The sequence below is a fragment of the Plectropomus leopardus genome, chromosome 15, assembly GCF_008729295.1.
Source record: "Plectropomus leopardus isolate mb chromosome 15, YSFRI_Pleo_2.0, whole genome shotgun sequence".
NCBI lineage: Eukaryota > Metazoa > Chordata > Actinopteri > Perciformes > Serranidae > Plectropomus > Plectropomus leopardus.
The window spans coordinates 25736064-25752827 of NC_056477.1; the positions used below are offsets into that span (position 1 = coordinate 25736064).

At 38.8% G+C, this 16764-nt stretch overlaps 1 protein-coding gene across 1 annotated transcript in view; it reads left to right on the forward strand.

Annotated features, from left to right (window-relative positions):
- Nucleotides 1–16764, forward strand: part of LOC121954616 (cilia- and flagella-associated protein 46) — a 74226-nt gene that overhangs the window by 42496 nt on the left and 14966 nt on the right. The window contains exons 33-47 of the mRNA XM_042502246.1: nucleotides 919–1017; nucleotides 1105–1156; nucleotides 2441–2593; nucleotides 2873–3073; nucleotides 3168–3265; nucleotides 3468–3650; nucleotides 4734–4872; nucleotides 6288–6485; nucleotides 9311–9499; nucleotides 11247–11369; nucleotides 13271–13456; nucleotides 14020–14193; nucleotides 14970–15067; nucleotides 15782–15855; nucleotides 16532–16710. Of these exons, the coding sequence (XP_042358180.1) occupies nucleotides 919–1017; nucleotides 1105–1156; nucleotides 2441–2593; nucleotides 2873–3073; nucleotides 3168–3265; nucleotides 3468–3650; nucleotides 4734–4872; nucleotides 6288–6485; nucleotides 9311–9499; nucleotides 11247–11369; nucleotides 13271–13456; nucleotides 14020–14193; nucleotides 14970–15067; nucleotides 15782–15855; nucleotides 16532–16710 (2146 nt within the window). The remainder of the gene's footprint in view (nucleotides 1–918; nucleotides 1018–1104; nucleotides 1157–2440; nucleotides 2594–2872; nucleotides 3074–3167; nucleotides 3266–3467; nucleotides 3651–4733; nucleotides 4873–6287; nucleotides 6486–9310; nucleotides 9500–11246; nucleotides 11370–13270; nucleotides 13457–14019; nucleotides 14194–14969; nucleotides 15068–15781; nucleotides 15856–16531; nucleotides 16711–16764) is intronic.

Here is a 16764-nt window from a genome sequence, read left to right on the forward strand (position 1 = left end):
ACAACAACACGCCCAATATCCAACTGAGCTGTCTAGTAGCATTGAGGGAAATGTAGACGCCAGATTTTGACAAGGAAGAAAAATGCACGAAATTAAAAAGACTATCTCTGGTTTTGTTTTATCAATTTTTATCCTTTTTCTCTACTGTATATTGCAAGTCAGAAAATGTTGTAGAAGTGTAGTGTTAAATTGCAGGAGTTTTCTTTTTATATTTTATAGGGATATTAACCCTTGATCGACATCAGTTCTCTTGTGGTGCGTTCAGTGGCCTATGACAAGTATTTAAAAACCACTAAAGCCTGCACAAATTGGTTGGTTTTCATTTAAAGCATGTAAAAAAATAGAAGGCAATGAGCATCTTGGCATGAAATGTGCCACATATTGCAAGAAATTAGTAGATTTTAAAAAATATCGGGGTCCAGAAAACGATATAACCATAATAATTGCATAATTGCATATTTAAAATCATTTTACAGAATTATTTTAATTTTTGAAGCATTTTTTTCAGGTCTGTTCCTTATTTTTTTCATTTGGTTTGTTTTTATTTTCTCCATTGTTTTATGCTTGGGTGGGACATTGCAAATTTTTGGTTCATTTCTTGTAAGCTACTAATTGTCTTCATCCAATGGTTTTAAAAGAAATCAAGCCAATTTGCTCAAGATTTCAAGGGTTAACAGCACTAAGACAGGTCTGTTCATAAATCAGGCCATTTCAAACTTTGGTTAAAGTTTGTGCCACTGCAAGATAATGATTTCATTAGAGTCAGCTGTCAAATGACTGATGTTTTTTAACAAAACAAAAAGCTGCATTGTTTTTTTTTTTTTTTTGGTCATTTTCAAAAAGTCTATTAACGCTCAATAATGACATTTTATGTTGTCACTCTGTGTGTTTCTTGTTGCTTTTTTTGTTCCTAATTAGGATTGTGAGGAAATGTTATCAGCTCGGTTTGGAGACAAATTCACCGTATCAGGAGAAGCTCCTGAATCTGAGTAGAATCCAAGAGCACGCTCAGATGGGGTATGCAAACACAGACACACAGGTTTGGTATACAGGTGTGTTTCTATATTTTCCTAATGACTTATGATGTTATGTTCTTGATTCTAGCTGCCAGAGAGCAATTGCTTTTTCACAAGAAAGGAAACATTTTCACAATCAGGTCAGCCTCTTTCTCACAAAATAAATCTGTCTGTTTTTAAATTTTGCTTCAAATGCTTCACATTTATAAGAGTGTACGTGTTTTTAAAAAAAGACCAATACAATTAATAATTTGATTTATTCTTGTGTTATTACATTTAGATTGATGCATAAAGTTCACTAAAGTTACATTACTTTTCTCATGAACCTAGAATGAGTGTTATAGGGAGACTTTTTTTAACTTTGATTCTATTTTTCCCTTGTCTTTGTGTCAAAGTCACTATGAAGAGAAACATTTTTTAAAATTGGCTTGTATCAAGAGAGCGCTGCAGGAGCAAACAAGCTTCAATGTAATCCCTAAGAGCAACTGTGCACTGTCAATTATCTATTAAAAGTAATTTTTTCTTACACTGACGGGCTTAGATTGTCAGTATAATTTTGTGACAACAGAACAAAATAAGTTTTTCCTGCTTTTCACTGGTTTGTTTGTTTTTATAACTCATGTTCGGTCTTGTTCTAAATTTTGCCAAGTTGACTTGCAGAATAAAGAGCGGTGGAAGCACATGTAAGAGTTGGAGAAGAGTGTTAGTACAAGTTTGTTGTTTTCAAGTACAGAAAGACTGTCTTACTCTAAACTAAATGGTTTTCACTGCCATGGCTGGATATTTAGCTGATTTTAATGATGCGAATAAGTCTGAAATCTTGCAGAGGGGAGTGTGTGAGGTTTGTAGGGTCCTCTCTATAATGTTGACAGTTTAGGATGTAACAACCTGAGCCTGTCAGTGGCAAAAACAAACACTTTTAACATAAATTGATGGTGCACAGTCGCCCGAAGGGATTGCAGCTTGTTTCCGCCACTGTGGCTGCAGCAGTGTCACTCATTACTTGACCAATTTAAAAAAATATTGTTCTCATTAGTCACTGAGACACAAAATCTTTCCTTTAGTTTTCCTTTAACTTTTAGGTCAGTAATGTGAGATAATATTTTACAATAAATGGAATGGTTATAACTTGTCTTGTCCTCTACGTACAACAATCTAGCACTATAAGACCCCAGCACACAAGGTTTTCTTTTTTTCGCTGTTGCAACCTTTTTTTCATGTGGTTGTGTGTGTGTGTGCGTGTGTGTGTGTGTGTGTGTGTGTGTATGTGTGTGGAATGTGGATTTCTCAGCATACAGTATGTCTTGCTTGTATCCAACCTGTTGACAGGTTGACAGCTTTGAAAAAAAAAACAATAATCTGTTCACAGTTTGAGTCAATTTAGAAAAAAAGGTGAATTGTGCTATATATTGGTGATTTTTCAGGAAGTTAAGTTGAATGAAAAGCCTGGATCTGAGCAACAGAGTATGGATTTGAGAGTTCAAGACATCTGGCTGGACAAAGCTGAGGTTTGCCTCAGCATGGGACTGTTTCAACCGGCCAGGCAGCTCCTGACTGAGGCCCACTGTGTGGCTCTGGTGAGTTGAAACAGAAGCAGACCACAGTGTCAGACTTGTCTCACAATACATTTTCAAAAATAACATTGTTTTACTATCTTGGCGAATCACTCTGAACCATTTTATACATCTGCAATGCCAACAAGTAGTTTCTATATTGTTGTGAAAGAAAATGTTAACCTACTGTTTTTTGTTGAAACTCATAACCTTGTTATTAGCTAATACTTTATGTCCAGTTACTGCAATGGTACTAATTTTCTATTCCATTATAACTGTCTTTTTCAATTTCACTCTGTTTAGGAGCTCAGAGACCAGAATGCAAGAGCTCGAAGTTTGCTCAGTCTGGCCGCTCTGGCTTGTGAAGAGCAGAACTTTGTCCAGGCTCTGATCCTGCTGGACAAAGCTCAGGTCCTGGGAGGGGATGAGGAGTTCTGGTATAAGCTCACCCTCACCAAGGTCAGAGCTGTAGTGAGCCAGAGAGACAAGGATGCACATACCAGGGTATGGAATCACTCTCGTCTAACAACACTCCATAGAATGTTTACCTTATTATTGTAATGGATAATTTCCCTATTATGCTTTTTTTCTGTCTCAGGCTGAACAGATAATTAAACAAGGCTGTGACGCTCTGAAACAACAACGGGTAAACCGGGTCCCAGAACTCACATTCCTTATCACCTCATTAGAGATGAGGTAACCTCAAATGTATTGCTTTTTCTTTAAGGATTAATTATACCTTTTCACATATATATTTTAATGATCCCTAAACCTTTTTGCAGCTATTACTTTTGTAAAACCTGTGATTTACACTATACTTAAGGGATATATTATAAGACCTTTTTTAGGCTATAAACTACCATGTAATCCTGAACTAATGGGATGTGTTGTGTTCCAGAGGTGCTATTGAATGTATTCGTGTCCTCGGTGGTGTTGAACCAGGAGAGACCCTCAGCGCGGAGGTCGCTCAGAGGGTAATGGTTGCCTGTGATACACTCAGAGACTGCGCCAGTGGTTTCACTAAACTCAGCTATAAAGAACACGCAGCAGAGGCTCATGCAGAGTACGCACACGGTCTGAGGTCAGTCAGTCCCGAGTTACTCCGGACATGAATGTCAGTGTTATTGCAAATGGAATTTTCTTCAAATCACAGTGTATTTTTAGTTTTTTTGGTGCATGTAGATAGCTTCGGCAGTTAAATCTTGAAAGTTAAACTAAAGAATAATTTCATATTACTTTAAATCTACATCCAACATGCACACAATGGGCCTCATTCTTATTCTTGCTTCATTTTTTATATCAGGCTTCTTTCATATGACTGTTCCCAGCTGAATTCACCAAACTCATTAAACTAGAAAAACGTTCAAAAAATAAGTTGTTTTAGCTTGCATGTTTGTGAGATTTGATTGTTAGCAAAACCAGCACGCCTAAAATTGCCATATAAGCATAATTGTTCTGCTGTTTGTTTACGAGTGTCACTCACAAAAAGTTATGTGTTTTGCAGACATGTAAGGAATTGTTAATATGTCATATTTTTTTAAAGGGAGTTTGGTGTAAAATTTTCCAACTGGAGCAAGATGGGAAATCACATTGTAGTATTTCAGTGTGTATTAAATAGTGTACTATATAGGGAATAACCAAATCAGACTTCAGACACTACGTCAGATTTTCCCCCAGAAATACTCAGCCACATTGCATTGTGGTGTACAGGAGTTGAATGTAGGGTATATCATATGTACACTCAAATTTGCTGTGCATTGTGGGTATTTTATAGTGCACTATATAGTGGATGAAATTAACAGCTTAAATTTTGGAACACCGCTACAAAATGGCGAACACAATACGTAGTGCAATATATCCATGATAGGATATATTGCACTATGTTTTGAAAACAGCTTCAGTCCTTTAAAAGTATTTTCAAAGTCTTCTAGTGTAAGTTAGGAATAAGGATAAATTCAAAGTACTAAGTGAATTCCACAAATTCTTAAAATCACTTGATATTGCCATAAAAGAACAAATCTGTTTCCACGAGTGGTTCTTGCATGAGGCTCAATGTGGTCTCACACACACAAACACACACCATGTTTGACATTTGTTGTCTTACTCACACAGTCGTGCTTTGTTCTCTCTGTCCTTATTCGATCTTAACAACACTTCTCTACAGAGTCCTGGCCAAACATGCTACTCATACAGCGGACAAACAGCGCTTCTTGCTCGATGGCCTCTCCCACCTGCAGCTTGCTGTTACGGAGCAGGAACATGCGGCGCTGAATGCTCAGAGGCTGCTCCCCTCGCAGGAGGAGGTAAATAAAGTGTATGCATGTGCCTTGAAAATCCATCTCTTGTTGTGATGATGCCCTTTCAAAAACCTCGGGAGGCATTTCATCTCTCACATGCTCTGAGAAACACTCTTGTCTTTTATTACTCACACTTTTAACCAGCCACAGCCACTCTGCTGAGTGTCTTTTAAGGACACTGATCAGAAGAGAGTGTGGCAGAAAGTGAACACCAGAAACAGAGCACAGGGGAGAAGGAAGTACTCATTGTGAAAAAAAAAGGGGAAAAAAAAGCTTTGAACAAAGTGCATTTGCTCGGGCTCAAAAGCTGGCTTAAATTTTTGGCCCATTAAGGCCATGTGCAGATGGTGAAATGTGTGATCATATTTAGAGAACTCTCTAAGCATGTTTTTCAGTGTTGAGAGAAAAAAGGATTTTCCTCTTTTTATGGCTAAATGACAGAGAGAGCGAGGCTTTGTTTGTGCTCTTCGCATTTCATTTCCTAAAGAGTGTAATTGACCGAATCTCAATTAAGCTGCTGCATGAGGTTATTAAGGCCCTGTTGTGCTGCCGTCATATTCAGGGGTTCTTGTCTGTGTGATATCTTACGTAAACATTTGTGTGTGTGTGTGTGTGTGTCGCTGTTTATATTTCTGAGATGTGAACACATGAAGCCTCCATTACTGTTACTTGTCACCAGCAGATGGGTGTTAGAATCCCATTTTATCCAGACACTACACAAGCTGTCGTACAGATGAGGTTATCTGAGATGAGATGGCCTCACAAAACACCGGCTGCAACTTTGATTTACATGTTGATGGAATCATGAAGGAGACTGATTGAACAACTGTCACACCTGCTGCAAATCTTGCTCTATTGAGTTTTTGATTAAAATCGTCAGTGAATGTATGATTGAGCCATTGGAGGCTGGATTGTAGCAGCGTGCTTTCAGCAGATGGTGCTGCTGCCCTGATAAGTTTTGACATCATTCCTGCATTGGACACGAGAGACAACAGCTGTAATCTTGTGCATTTATTCATTTTCACGAGCTGTGCTCTCTTTTGAACCATATTTAGTTCTGTCGTCAGTTTTATCTTGTTTAAATAAGTTTTACTCTCATTCAGACCATTGCCCAAGTTGCTATTTGTCTGTTAACTCATCATCACAGCTCATCCTGCACACTACCCTGCCACTTGAGGATATTTGCTTCTGATAACCATTTTATATAGTCAGACTTTTTAATACTGTAAAAAGGAGATTCTTCTGACATCAGTCTGGCAGCCCATTTATGTGGAGTTTTCTTTATCATTTATCAGTTCCATGAGTTTGTCCCATGCATCATCCCTCCACTACTAACTACTGTATGTGTCCTTTTTTAATTTTGAGTGCATTCTCTCAATTTTCTTTTTTTCCTAAATTGTGGCTGCTTTCATCTTTACTAGAGTCATGACCTGTCACTGGCAGCCATGCGGAGGCTGCTCCAACTGCGACTGGCCCTGGCAGATTTCTGTTTGGCAATGCTGGAGGAGCACTGTGCTGAGGAGAAATGCAAAGCTCTGGCCCGCCAGAAGAAAACCTCTGCAGAGATAGCACTGGAGGAGTTTACACGCTGCACACCTGAGCCCAACTCTATAGAGCAGGTTAGACAATTGCAAAAGCACCACAACTTGGGTCAAATGCAAGGGGGGTGGGGGCATATATGAGAAGGAGGGCTAGCTAATTTCTGTTTTGTTTTTTTTTTCTTATCAGTAAATGTCTTTAATTTTGTCAAAATATAATTTAATTTGGGTGGACAAATGCACGTTTTAAATTTTAAGTGGACATTTCCCCTGCATCCTCCCAAAATCTACACCCACTTTCCAATGTGACACTTAATATCTATTTATATATATTAAAACGTACCTGGCACATTTGTAATGTACAATATTTTTACCCTATAACACCTTTAGATTCCTTTAGTATTACTCTTAGTAAATACAAAAAAATCTTTATAACTGTCTGATTGACAAAGCCGTGCTGGAGCAGACAGAAATAGCACATCCTGTCTCACATTTGTCTTGTGTCTTAGTTATTTATTATTTAAGTGTAAGGTAGCGTCCCACGCACAAAATGTCCTCGGGGCCCAGGAAGTGACACATTTACATTTCAAAGGATGTAAAATATTACTCTAAACATCAACAAGTGAAAGATGCATGTTGATAGTATGTCTCACTGTGTGTAATGGGGTGTGGTAGGACCCAATCACAGCACAACAGAGCAGGGGAGTAGTTGGTAATAACCTTCATTTAATCTTTTGGCAGGTTGAATGGAGCAAAGGTGAGTATGATCAAGTTGCAGAGCAGACATTTACAGGTGATAGATCAGAGTTCAGGTCTGCAGGAAAACTTACAGCAGGGAGCTTGTGGGAAAGGTGGGGACACGGAAGAGGGGCAGGCAGGGCTCATGGTCGAGGAGAAAGCAGAGTTGGCATCAGGCAGGTAGAGGAGCAGAGAAAACCAGTAGGAGCAGGCAACGGGATTAATGAGGACAGGAAGGGAATTGATGTACCATCAGACCAATAAACACCAGCGGCACTCGCACAGAAGAGACGTTTCGCTCGGCAGGAGGCTCTGAAGACGGTCGGAAGAATGGCGATCTCTCAACGGAGCTGAAGCAGTAGAACACCGCACAGCCAAAGGCAGACAAGAACCAGGACATGCACAGGCAAAACTCGTGGTCAGAGACTTAAGGCTGTTAGGTTTACCAGGGCAGAGGCGAGCCAAGTCGAAACCAGGAAAACGTGATGAGGTGATGAGGCTGATGAGGAGGAGTGGCCAGATGGAGAGCGAGAGGTGGGGGGCGGAGTAAGTGGAAAAAATCCCACAGCAGCAGGAGAGAGGCAGAGCAGACTGTGACACTATGTAGGTCAGAAGGTTAGTTGCGCATCATTGCAACTTGGGGGCGCTAACATGCATAGTAACACCAGGCTTTTTTTTTGTACTTTATCTTTTTAGAGCAAACCTCTTATGGCTGACCATCAATTATAGCAATTGTTTGTATCTCAGAAAGCGTTACCCGCTCACATCACCCACCCTGTAACGTCCTCAAATAATAATGCTTTATAAACCATCATGGTGTCCACCAGTGTGCTCATTTTGGGCACCACGGCTTAGAATTTAAGCCTCCTATGTTTAGCATGTAGGCTTACATGAGACAGCCTGTATTTTGATTAGAATGTACCGGTCGGCTACTTGTCAGTGGCTAGCTAGCTTGCTATCATGGACATAAAAGCGAGTATAATATGTAACAAAATATGTCCAAAAAAAGTCAAAATAAACTTTACATGTTCATATAATGAATTGTGACATAGATGCTATAAATAGCCACAGCCATTCGGGTGACATATACCCATTAATATATGACAATTTAAACCGTCTTCATACAGTCACCTTTTAATCAACCTATTTCATGTTCAACCAGAGTTCATGTTGTTCCCATCTTGATTGTCATCGGCATACAAACGATACTGATAACAACGGTGCTGTAATTTTGAATTTAGATCAGGGTTTATGCCATTCTTACTTAGAATTTCTTATTTGGGAATTATTTTTTTCCTACATGCAGTAATGAATCGTGTTTCAGCTCAAAGATAAGATAGACATTTCTGTAATGAGACCCAGGGAATAGTTAGTTGTGTGGATAAGACGTTTGAAAAATTGCCAAGGTTGATGGGTCAGCATACACTTGCTTGACTCATCCTGGCTAATCCTCCTCAAGAAAAAAGAGAGCTAAATATCAGGGGGTAAAGGAGTTGCTTTATATCAACCTTATATTGTAACTTTGAAAAGAAAAAAAATCAAAATTCCAGAATTATAATACCTACCAACTAAACAACCATTAAACTCCAGTCACATAATGGTTACACAATGCAAGAAATTCCTCATTCTGAATGGATTTAGGGCCAGTTGGCTAATGTTTGAAAAGCCAAATACTTTTTTAGCTATTACGTCACCCAGACGTCTAATTTAGAAATTGCTCATTTAATATTAATAGTTTAGATCCGGAGCCTTAGAGGGGCTTACATAGCATTTGAGCATGACTTTTACTGTTATAAGTTGTGGTGAAGAATTCGTACTTCATAAATCCTTGCGGGAAATTCAATTTTTGGGCTGAACTGGAACTGGGGACTCTCTGGTTCCCAAGCCAACAAAAATGAAGCTTCTTTGTGATAAACTGAGCTACTTACTTGAACAGCTTTTATAACAGCTTTTCTCTGTGAAATTAGAAAAATAAATAAACATGGGTTAGGATTTACTTTCAAAATGGGTTTCTGTTCACCCAAGTTCTGGCTATCAATCAATGCATATAGTCAAATTTATCTTTGTGTGTGCAAAATCTTGTTTGTCAGATGATGGTACAAGTAAGTCCATTGCTTGTCCTCCCTTCATCTCCTCATATGACCTTAACTCCCTTGTGTATCATTCAGGAATGGCTGAGTGTGGGCAGCACCTTGGGGCAGGTGGCTCTGGGCCAGCTGGCTGCAGTCACCTCTCACTCCCTGGAAAACGTGGAGGCCAGAGCTCGCTGTCTGAGTCTGATGGGAAAGTACCTCCGACTGCTGGCAGTGCAGGAGGACGCTGTTTATTCGTGTGCTCTATGGGACAGACACAAACAGGTAGACGACCCAAATTTACACATAATGCTCATGTATACAAGTCTGGTACATAGATGGTTCTTAGTGCACTCCAGATGGAAAAATGTGGAATTTGATAGATTATTCAGAGGATCATGGGGGAACATCAGGAAATGTAATAATTAGATTAGATTTGTAAACCACACTATTGGCAACACAGAACAATATATCCATTTTCCAGCTTCATACCATTGACATGCAAGTCCAAGGCCAAATAATTTTGTTGTTATTTTTTTTTATTTAAAAAATTGCCTTATTGAGAACTGTATGGCATTAAATTGATTTCTAAAAGAAGATCACTGAAAAAAATCATGAACATATCCTGACAAAATCGTCCTAAAAGATCACTTCACAGATTCAATAATGCCTTCTGTGGCTCTGGAGGGAGTTTTAACACTTTAAAACCTTTATTGTGCTGCTTTCAGACACTTCCAAAGAATTTAAACCTTTGGACCTCAAACAAAGTGGTTTGACTCCTGTCAGAAACATGGAGAATAAGGCAATGAGCAACTTAGTAATTAATGTTTCACGAATTGCAAAAAATTTATAGATTTAGAAAATTATTTTTAAAAAGCTAGAGAAAAATGTTGAAGTAAAAACAAATTCTAACTAGGCAGTAAAATTGTGTTACAGAAGCACCCCCCCCAAAAGGCTGGCTCCAAAACAGAGTAAATCCCTATAAACCCCCATGTTAAAATGCCCAACTTTATAGCAGAAATAAACATGTTTACAGCCTGGTGCAAACAGTGCTTTTTGTCTCTATAGCTGATTTCAACACGTATGACAATGGCACAGGGGCACAGTTTATTTGTAACTCACATGTTTAAGGGTTTAAGGGGTTAATTTATGCACGTATAAGGGCGGGGCCACTTGAGTGACAGGCTGTGTCCTCCTCTTCTCAAGTCAGATCCACTCCTTGCTCCTCCACAGCTTCACCCTTACACCCAAAACGTCACTCCGGGTTCCAAAAAACCAACATGGCGACAGCTGAAATGCCAGAGTCAAAGCTTTAAAAAGGCAGTCCACAAACCAGTGGGTGATGTCACATTAGCTACATCCATCATTTATACAGATTATGTTTTTTAAAGAGACTCACTTAGGAAACTGGAGTTGTGGGGTTTCCATAACAAAGAAAGGAGAGGAAGGAGGGGTCATATAAAATTTACTTTTGAGATGTATCATTTGAAATGCAGGATCCAGTGTTTTTATAGCTTGACTCATAAAAAAAAAAATACACTGTTTAAAAAGAATGGCCGCTCACTGTCACCCATTGGTTTTTGGACTTTTGAAGCCTCAAGCTGGGCATTTTAGTTGTTGCCTTCTAGGATTTTTGGAGTCAGAAGTGACCCTATATTTGTACCTTTCTGAAGTAACTCTAAACTATACCGTTCATGCCTTAAGACTTTTTTTTACCGTAAAAACAACATATCAGAAGGAGGTCACCTAAGTTTTGAACACGCTATGACCTAATTGTTGGAAATCATGCAAATTTTGGTCGTATTTTAATTTTCAGGCCTTTTCGGGATTCTTTATGTACACACACACATGCACACCAAATAATCTGGAAAAAGTTACTACACAGGGTAAAAAGCTTATTGTGATTAGAGAGATGGATGTCTACTTACATAATTTAAGACAGAAAAGCTCAGGTCTTCATGGTTTGTGATCATGAGGGGATTTTATACGAATCATGATCATTTTTCTGTGATCTTAAAATAACTTTGTACAGGAGGAGGCCTGGACTGACCCTAAAGTTGTTTCCCTGGACAAGGAGAATTCAGAGAAAGAGAAAGACAGAGAATCAAGCAGAAGAGAGCCAAGGGTGACCGCTGCCAAAAGTGCTGAGCTGCAGGTACATACCTCCTGACAAGTGACCCCATCTCTACTGACTCATCTCTAATCTAAGGTCTTTATTCCGAGGTTCACCTCACATCCCAAATCCCCCAGAGGTAAATCTCTGGGCACTCTGCATAGCTTTCATATTGAAAGTCAGCGCAGTGAGATTCACGTACTATGTCAAACTTGGTGCAGAATACAAAGGGGGCAATATATTATTAATGTGGCAACATTTTAGAATATATAAAATATTAAGTAAGATTCAATGGGTAATGTTGAAAGGATTTGACTGGAGTGTCTGGACTGGGATTACCTATAATGGTACAAAATGTATTATGTTATTTGAGTAAAAATACGCAGACACAGATGGCCTTAATCTGTTCATTTATCGTGCCTTTTTCATCGAAGGACTGAAAAAAAATGTTGCCAGACAAAATGACTTTATTTTAAATAGAATAAACTCCGCCTTGCATAGAAACATAAACATAGGTGTGAACTATTCTTTGCCTTTATATTGTGCCTCCACGTCGGGGTTTGCCGTTGCCGGAGGCACTGTGTTTTCAGATTGTCCATACTTACATCCCAGTCATATAAATGCGACATATCAACAATGCCTTGAGGGAATTTTTTCTACCTTGGCACAAACATTCACTTGCACTCTACAATGAACTACTCTGATTTTGGTGGTCATAGGGCAAAGGTCAAAGTCACTGTGACCTCATCTGCCTCATTCTTTTCTTTTTTTTCAAGTTTGGCACATTCGAAGGGAATCCAGCATTATTGATTAGTTTTTTTTTTGGTCAGAGGTCAAGGTCACTGTGACCTTGCATATCTCAGGAACAGAAGGGAAGACATTTAATCAGATACTGAACTGGTGACACTAATCTTTGGTGTCAACCTTGAAACTGTTTTCACTGCTTGAGTGGCTTGCAGATGCATTCAACCACAAGACAGTAATTCTATTTTTGAAATATCTTGCCTACAAATGTAAAAACAAAGCATTTAGTCAGGCATTTCTGGCATCAGAGTGGCTGTGGCATCATTCTTAATCATCCAACCTGTGTTTTTTACCAGATAAATAATAAGATAAAGTTGTGTGAAAGAAGTTTGACTAAAATTATAAAATTATCAATTTGGCTTTACTAGATTGACAGACCTGTTCAATACTCATGACTCAAAAAGACTAAAATATAAACTGTTTTAATTTAATAAAATTAGACAAAAATGTGTGTGGGTTTTCTGAAATGAATTTATGATAATAATAAGCCAAGACTTTCAGTGCACTAAACCGTGACTAAAAATAACAGGACAGGGCTGACTCAAAAACAAACAAGGACATTTTACACAGGACTTAGATTTAATAAAAGAATTTGCTCATAAAATCATAACAAGTCAATTCCCAATATGGTGCTAACTTTGACATGAGATTTAATGAAGAGAGGAGTAATGTACAAATAGCTATGTTCAAAGATTAGAGAAAATAAGCATATCCAGAGTTTGACCTAAAGGATAAGAGCTAATTTTAGGCTTTAGCTGTCTGAGAACAACAAATTAAGTTAAAGTCTCCTCTGTGCAAGATTGCCTTTTTGTGTTGATACTCTCTCCCTCAGCTCACCAAAGAAACACTATCCAGGTAAACAAACAAAATACTCTCAAGACAGCAGCAAGCCTAATGGTAGCTTCCGCTGAACGTTGGCATGTATTTTTGCAGGAAAAAATGCCTGGATTTTTCAGTTCTATTGGAAGTTAGGTAGAAGTGTATAGTGTATTGATAGCATTGTGTTTTATAATGTAACATGCATGTGTGGACAGTATGTTTGAATGATTTACTGTACTTGACTTGCATTGATTGTTATAGTTTGGAGGAATGTTAATCTGCCTGCGTGTGTGTGTGTGTTTTGTGTGTAGTCTACAAAGCAGCAGAGAAAGCGCAGAGCCCAGCAGTTGTTGGCAGAGGCCAGCAAAGCCCTGTTTGAGGCCATTAGCCTGTGTCTCCAACACAAACTGCCCTCCTCCATCCTGGCTGATGCTGCTCTCAACATGTTGGAGTGTCATGGCCAGTCTGACCCTGCAGCAGCAGGCCAATATCTTGCCCTGTTTCAGGTATTATGCCTCAGAGCATATATGCAATTCTACTACACTGGAGGCACTGTCCTGAGTATGCAGTGTTTTTTTAATGTATAGAAACTACATGAAATTACAAAGTTCCCTTTCAGTCTCAGTGCTGTAATACCAATGCACACTGTAAAAAGTTGTTTTTATAGTTTATTTTTTTTAGTTTATGACACAGAGGATGCTTATTGTCTATTTACTCACTTGCTTTTATGTTATTTTATATGTATGTTTATATTTTTAATGTTAAAAGACACCTCCCATTCAATTTAAATAATTTCTGTTTTTTGAGTGAGAAAGACATGAGCTCCCCTGTGAGTTGGCCTATACAAAAAGGGTTCTGGTGGCATTCTTTAGTTGACTGTTGAAAGCAGAAAGTCAACTGAGGGACAACCGAAAATAATATTATTATTCATTGTTTCAGAATAAATAAATAATAAAAATAAATGTCTACCCATCCTCACTCACTTAATGGTATTTTGCAGGATATCATCACCTAATTAATTCCTGCTATTACCAGCAGCTTCCTCACCCATCTTCTGCCTTATTCCCAGAGCTGCTGCACTGTTGCTGTGATGGCTGAGGTCCTGAGTTCCGCCTGTGCAGGCACCAGCGTGTCCCAGCTCTGCGCTCTGCTCAGCCTTCACAGGAAACCGCTCCTCTCTCTGGAGGAGAGGCCCCGCAGCATGCTCAAGGGAGCCGAGGACTCCCTCAATAACCTCTCAAAGGTACAGGGTCACCCGCCCATGATTTATGGATGCTGTCATATTCAGCTCAGTAAATTCCCTTGATGGGGGAAACAATATCGCTTGTGCTGTGGCCTTTGTTCTGAACGCATTTCCGAAACCACTCAGAGTAGTGGGGCTGCAAACACACTCCTTCTTTAAAGTTACACCAACATGTACAGTAGCTGTTATGTAGGTCGTCTTGGTGGTGTCTGCAACCTTGGGAATAGATCTAGAAGTTGCCCCCTAAAAGCAGGTTAATCTTTTATCACAAACTGTTACTTTGTAAAAAATAATAATAAGAATTTGTAAAAATTAAAAATAATGACAAAAATGTGTAAATTAGAAATAGTAGTTGTCTAATAATTGACCTTGGTTGCATACCTAATATGTTATATGATGTGATTATAGTCCTCAATTCATATCAAAGCAAGTTGAGGGACCTTTGTTGCTTACTTGATTCCTCTTTTTCTCTTTACGGACAGAAATAGGTTGACTCTGCAAAATATTTACTTCATTCAACACACACACACATGCATATATATATTATATTTATTTAATTCTTCTCTGATTTTGAACACATACTTTAAATTTAAGGGACAATGGCAGAGGCATGTTGCTATTGTTCATACCCAAATCTATGCATATGTTCAGAATACTTTTAAACTGTAAATAATGAAATATTCCTCTTTTCATCTCTTGTGCTACAGACTCTGAAATATGAACTTTTAGATTGTATGATAAACTGTTAAATATCTGTTCTTTAAAATGGTTTGCAGGCCTTCAGCCACCTGACCATCTGTCCCAGCCACTTAAATATCCTTGCAGAGCTTCCACCAAACCTGAAAATCCTGCTGCTTCAGCACTCTGAAGATGGGTAATTTCTATTTTGTCCTCTGTGTTTTCTGTCACTATTTCGCTTTTATTGCCATGCTGTATCTTGTGTCCTTATCTGCCTCAGCCTGTGTCATGGTACATCAGTAAATGAATGCAGGTCACACAACTCACAGTAGGTTTCGGCTAAAGTAATACCATATCTGGAGAAGAGGGTGCTGTGTGGCACACCTGCCACTAGAGAGATGATGTTTGAAACTCAGGTATATCTGCAGAGAGATAGACTGAATTTTTGTTACTTAGAATTTAAGGTATTTGAAACCTACAGTGACACCACATTTCTTATGCTTCCTTCTTATGCCTTTCAAAAATGCCCTGAAAAAAATGGTGCAATTTTATTTAAAAACGTAAAAAAAAGGTAATGATCCTCTTGTTAACAAATGTCTTATATATTACAAGAAATTAAAAGATTTTAAAAAATATTATGAGAAGCAAGGGAACAATCCTTGTGGAAAAAAGAAAAATTTTACATAATTATTATATTTTTATCAGTATTCCCATGTAATTTCCCTTTTTTTAACATTCTCGTCTTTTTTCTTTATTGAAAAAATATTTTTATCATTGTCAGGTAGTTTTTTGTACCTTTTACTAATTGCATACTACTTTTTACATCATCTCTTTTTTTCTCATTAACTCCCTTTCATATTTTTGAAAAAACTCAAGCTGGAATTTTTTTTTCTCTTTGTCTTGTGTTAAGGTCAGAGCTTTATGGGGCCTTCTATGAGGTGACCAAAGCTCATAATCAAAAGGGAAAGTCTACACAAGTTCCAGGTAAGGGGCTTGTACATTTTTTAAACCAGTGTTCACAGTATTAACAGCTGTCAGACTTTCTTCTTTAATGAGAGATTTGGGCATTTTAAATCCGAAGATTTACTGCAGTTATGTATTTTTGTACCGCATCTAATTTGTTCCATAGCCCCGAGGAATCTGGTCCTCATCACACGTACATTGCTGCGCGTAGCATTGTTGTCAGCATTTAAATAGAGCCAGATGAATTTAGTATTCTTGTGTAACATTTATCTGCAAGCAGCTGAAAAGTTCAGATTTAATGAAGACAAGGAGAGAGGAAAAGACGACAAAGTGTAGAACAAATCCGCTGAATTTCCCTTTCACCTCTTTGCTGCTGGCCTGGCATGAAACACCAGCTTGCATAAGTCATCACAGGGAATTAGCATACTGTATTACCTGCTTGCACGACCTTTCCCGGGACTAGTCTGACATAATAAAGTTGTAAGAATTGTGGAAAAACTGAAAGTAGGCTGGCATCTAGACTCGTAGAATGAGGACAAATAACAGAAAAGACAGCGGGCGAAAAATAATTTGAGACAGAAGAAGCTTAGAAAAGGACCAGGAGTCGAAGGGGTGGAGGTGCTCATGGGGACCAATTACAAGGCCTGTTTGTGTCTGTGAGTACACACGTCTGATTGTGTTGATCCTGTTGTTGCAGGTGCCCTGACGTGCTCCAGGGTGGCAAAGGTTTCCGTCTGCCCACAGGCTCTGCTGGCACTCAGGGAGCAGACTCGGGCCTTTGGCCTGGACACCAGACATGCCCTCCTCAAGCACGTCTGTTGGCACGGTGCCGAGGGCGGCCTGGAGGCCTCTGAGGAGCATTGTGTTTTTCCCCGTGTATGTTTTGTTGAGACCTCTGCTTTTCCCTCACTCTGTTAACATTATCCACTG